The 4907-nt window shown below is 61.5% G+C and overlaps 1 protein-coding gene across 1 annotated transcript; it reads left to right on the forward strand.

Moving 5' to 3' along the window:
• The first annotated feature begins 240 nt into the window (after positions 1 to 240).
• On the forward strand, positions 241 to 4511 carry LOC147647055 (serine/threonine-protein kinase pim-1-like). The gene is made up of 10 exons (XM_086872644.1): positions 241 to 319; positions 731 to 837; positions 942 to 992; positions 1197 to 1563; positions 2177 to 2353; positions 2588 to 2741; positions 2978 to 3146; positions 3487 to 3646; positions 3827 to 3917; positions 4358 to 4511. The coding sequence occupies exons 1-6, from the start codon at positions 241 to 243 to the stop codon at positions 2692 to 2694; spliced, it is 888 nt and encodes a 295-aa protein (XP_086728770.1). The 3' UTR covers positions 2695 to 2741; positions 2978 to 3146; positions 3487 to 3646; positions 3827 to 3917; positions 4358 to 4511.
• Positions 4512 to 4907: the final 396 nt, after the last annotated feature.

The following is a 4907-nucleotide window of genomic DNA, read 5'->3' on the forward strand; positions in this document are numbered from 1 at the left end:
GAGCGGGCAACGGACAAACGGACACGGGGACAAACGGTCCCGGTGCTTCAGTTGCAGCGGCGGCAGCAGCGGCAGCAGCAGCAGCGGCGGCAGCAGCAGCAGTGGAAGCAGCGAAAGCAGCCAATTTATCACTTTTCTGTCTCTCCTCTCCCTTTCCCACTGTCCCACATTCCCTCCGGGTCTCCCTTTTCCTGCGTCCCCCTCTCTTCCAGGTTCCCTCTCCCCGTACCCGCCCGGGCCATGCCCCCGGCCCGCCCCCGGACCCGCCCCCGGGCCCAGGCGGGGTTGCCCCGGCCCCGGCCCCGGCCGTCCCGCCGTGGTCTCGCCTCCGCCGGGCTCTGGCTGTGCTGGCGCTGGCGCTGCTGGGCGGGCATCATTGCCTGGGGCTGGGGCGGAATCGCTGCCCTTTGGCTCCGCCTTGCCCGATCCCGGCCCCGGCCCCGACGCAGGCTCCGGTCCCGGCCTCGGCCCCGGCCCCGACCCCGGCCCCGACCCCGGCTCCTCCCGGGGCCCGCGGAGGACACAGGCGGCGCGGCCGCTGCCGCCGCCTCCGCTGCGGCTTCCCCGGCCCGAGCTCCGCCGCTCAGCAGCGCGGCCGCTGGCCCCGAGCCGCCGCTGCCGCGTTCCAATGAGGGAACGCCTGCGGATGCCAGGCCCGGGGAGCTCGGGGAGCGCTCGGGGGCCGTTCCTGTCCCCGGGCCAAGCGCTGACAGCCGCGACTCGCCCCCAGGGAAGGCGCAGGAGGCCCTGCAGCAGCGCTACGAGCTGGGCCCGCTGCTGGGGCGCGGCGGCTTCGGCAGCGTCTTCGCGGCCACGCGACTCTCGGACGGCGCCCCGGTGAGCGGTGGGCAGAGGAGGAGGAGGAGGAGGGGGCGGAGGAGATGGCGGGGGCGCGGCGGGGCGGGCAGCGAGCTCAAGCCTCTGCTGCTCCTTGCTCGCAGGTGGCCATCAAATGTGTGCCGCGGGATCGCGTCCGGCTCTGGGGCGAGCTGGTGAGTGTGCGGGGCCAGCGGCAGAAGCCGGGGCGTGCCGGGCAGGGATGAGCCGGGGCCCGGCGGGGTGGGAGCCGCCGAGAGCCCTGCGGGGAGAGCGGGCGCGGGGTGAGCGAGGTGTGCAGAGCATCCCGGGCTGGCTGAGGGGTCCCAGAGCCCTGGCCCGGCCTCAGCCCCACTGACAGCACCGTGCTCCTCCCGCAGCCCGACGGCACCCGTGCTCCCATGGAGATTGTGCTGCTGGACAGGGTGTCCTCTGGCTGTGCTGCAGTCATTCAGCTGCTGGAGTGGCTTGAGCTCCCCGACAGCTTCGTGTTAGTGTTGGAGCGTCCACAGCGGTGCCAGGACCTCTCGCATTTGCTGGCGGAGCGGAGGTTCCTGCCAGAGGAGGAGGCGCGGGGGCTCTTTCGCCAGGTGCTGGAGGCCGTGCAGCACTGCAGCAGCTGCGGGGTCCTGCACAGGGACATAAAACCGGAGAACATCCTGCTCGACCTGGCCACTGGGCAGCTGAAATTGATCGACTTTGGCTGTGGCGCCTTCCTGCAAGACACAGCCTACACCCAGTTTGCAGGTGAGCCCTCGCAGGGGATGCTCCTGGCCATCTCATGGCCCAGCCTGGCTGTGGCACTGGGGATTCCCCGTGGTGCTGCCAGGATGGGATCAATGCTTGAGGCAAATTGATTTGGATGGGGGTGTGAGTGGGGCCAGCTCCCAGCCCTGCCAAGAGCCTTCAGCACCCACTGTGCCCTGGGCTGGGGCTGGGACAGCCAGCCTGACAAAAACCCCCATGGGGGTAGCAGAGGGCGGGGGTCTGACCCCATGCCCCAGAGAGTTTAGTGAGTCAGCGAGGAAGGGCTTGAACTCCTCTGCTCCCCACGTTTGCCTTGGCCTATTAACAATGTTTTGGAGGCCATGCAGGCAGGGAGGAGAGTGTGTTTTCTCTACCACGGGGTGGGTTTTTATTTGCTTGTCATGGTTGGGCCTCCCCAGTGCTTCTGCTGCCCTCTTGCAGCAGGAGTGGCTTCTTTTCCAACCCTGGGTTTGTAGCCAAGTGCCAGGTGCTGGCAAGAGGGCAGTGGGTCACCCCGTGTGTCTCTGGGGCAGCCCCCACATGCCCAGGGATGCTGGGGCCAGGCTCTGGGAGCAGCAGCATTCCCCTGATGAGCTCCATCTGTGTTCCACAGGAACCCTGTCCTACAGCCCACCAGAGTGGATCCACCAGCAACGCTACCATGGCCAGGCAGCAACAATCTGGTCCCTGGGCCTCCTGCTCTACCAGCTGGTCATAGGGAAGCACCCATTCATGAGGGGCCAGCAGATCATCTGGGGGCGGATCTTGTTCCCACGACGGCTCTCCCAAGGTGAGTCCTCATCTCTGGGCACAGGGGGAACACTGGGCTTGGGAGACAGCTGTGGGCTCATGAGCATCCTGCTCTGGCAGCTGCTGAGGAGGTGGCACATGTCCTGCTCTCCTGCAAACAGGGAATCCATGGGGAAGTTGAGGCCCAGCTCTGGGCACACCCAGCATGGCCTGGGCACTGGAAGGGGGCGGCAACTTCTCCAACTGACTGGTGATTCCTGGTTTCTCTCTTCAGAATGCCAAGATATTATTAAGAGGTGTTTGTCCATGCAACCCTCGGACAGGCCATCCTTAGAAGACCTTTTCCGCGATCCTTGGATGCAGGCTGTTCATCTGCCCTAGGAGATGGGAGAGATCCACATGCACGGTTGGATCCAGGGGCCTGGCAGGTAACAGCTCCACACATTTCTTGGCAATCAGTGGCAAAGCAAACCAGGCTGTTTTGTCGTGCCTGTAGCTCTGAGCAGGGGTCATCAGAAGGGAACACACAGCTCTTGGGCTGGAGCTGAGCTGGACACCTGGTGTGGCAAGCACTGGTGGCCACCATTCCCCCTGCTTTTGCTTGTCTGCTTCACTGATGGCTGGGGCCCTGGGCAGAGCACTGACAGCCTGGTCTGGCCCCTAGGCAAGGAGAAGGAGCCCCTGGAGAAGCTGTTACCAGCTGGGGCTGCTGCTGGAGACACCAAGGGCAACCTCAAGGATGGCAATCTCTTCCTCCAGCTGGCCAGCTGAAGATGATGGATTTCAATTCTGGCATGTCTTCTTCAAAGACTCGCTCCACGCCCAATTTGCAGGTGAGTCCACAGCCAGGGGATGCTCCCAGATCTGGGCATGGCACAGCCTGGCCAGGCACCAAAGGTTCCCCCCTTGGCTGGGGTGGATGCAAGCAATTCTTCAGTTGGCTGCCAAGCTGCTTTTTGTCTCTGGACAGCTGCTGAGGGGCTGGGTCTGCCATGGCTGGCTGCAGGCTGGGCACATGGCCTGCCCTCCTGCTCTGCTCCCAAAGGCAGCAGTGATGGGCAGCTTTGGGCCCAGCTCTGAGCACGGCCAGCATGGCCTGGGCACCGCGGGTGGCTGGGACAAGGGGACAGGAGCCTTCAGCTGACGGGCGGTTTCTGGTTTCTCTCCTTGCAGCCGGGCTCTGCGGATGCTGAGGCTGCTCTGGGCTCTGCCAGGGCTCTGCTGGGCTCAGCCCCAGGCACAGCTGGGCTCACCCTGCCCTCCCATTGCTCTGACAGCTTTGCATCACACGAGCCCGTTCCCAGCACACCGCCTGAGCTTTCTGCTTTTGCAGGTGAGTGAGACTCTCCTGCAAGCCAAGAGATTGCAGTTAGGGACACACATCCAATTGGCAAGAACCCAAACTCTCCACAGTCCCAGCTGAATGCCTGCATCTGCACAGGATGTTTTCTGTGTCCCACTCTTCCTTTCTTTTTGGCTGCAATTGTGCAATTGCACTTTCTTCCTCCTCTAGAAGTGCCACTGCTGTGTTCCTGAGGCAGTGCAGTCTGGAGCTGATGGATGAAGAATCGCCCCTCTGCACTTCCAAACCAGAACAGAAAGCTGTAAGTGGGACTTTGCATCTTTAAGAAACCCCTGAATGTTTGAAAGGGAATGTGCGGCTCATTCACAGGGTGAGAAGGAAGGGCATTTTCTAAAGGATTTGGGGTTTGAAAGAGTTTAGATTCCCAGTGCTGCTTGGAGCTGGCAAGGCGCAAAGCACTTTCTTCTTGCTTCACTCCAATTTCACCACAATTTAAAATAACAATATTGGAATCAAACCCCACAAACTTTTTCAAAAAGGTTCCTGACGCCGGTAAGATGCATCATGCCATCAGCACATTTACAAAGTAAATAACTGAGTTTTATGTTTCAAAAAACCAATTACACCTTAATTCAAAGTTAGAGAAGATTTTTCACTGCACACTTGGGTTCTGTTTTTATCTTTCACATTTTATATAAGTTTTTTTTCTTTTATTTTTCCGCATTTTTCCCCTTAAAACAGAAATCATGCTATGAAAAAGAAGTGTCCTTTGCTCCTGGTTCCTGTGTGGAGCAGCTCCCTTCCTGCTGGCTGAGCTGCTCAGGCAGAGCCCGGCAGCTCCTGGCCCTGCAGGGCTGAGGCTTTTCCCTGTTGCACAGACTGATGGAGCAGCACTGCTGAACACGGGCACACACAGAGGGAGCAGAGCAGCTGCCTTTGCCCACCTGAAGCTCCAAGGCCAAACTCTGAGCAGACACGTCTGGAAGAGACTCGCAGGCTCCCTGTTGGCTCTGCTGCCCCACTTGTGCCCAGCCCAGCTCTGCGTGAGGCACAGGGAGAACAAGGGGCAGCTCCTTCCCAGCCCCAGCCCAGGGACCCCACCAGCCCCTGGCCTTGGGGCACTGTCAGCACCCGCTGCTCCAGCCACGGCTTGTGCTGGCACTGACAGCAACAACCAAAGTGGGGCTGGTCCCGAGGGAGCAGCAGCAGTGCCTGGATCTGATCCCTCAGTGTGGGGCAGTGCTGGAAATATGAACGCAGCAGCAGCACCACCACCAGCAGCAGCACCAGC

The sequence above is a fragment of the Cyanistes caeruleus genome, unplaced genomic scaffold (genome assembly GCF_971803275.1).
Source record: "Cyanistes caeruleus unplaced genomic scaffold, bCyaCae1.hap1.1 HAP1_SCAFFOLD_69, whole genome shotgun sequence".
NCBI lineage: Eukaryota > Metazoa > Chordata > Aves > Passeriformes > Paridae > Cyanistes > Cyanistes caeruleus.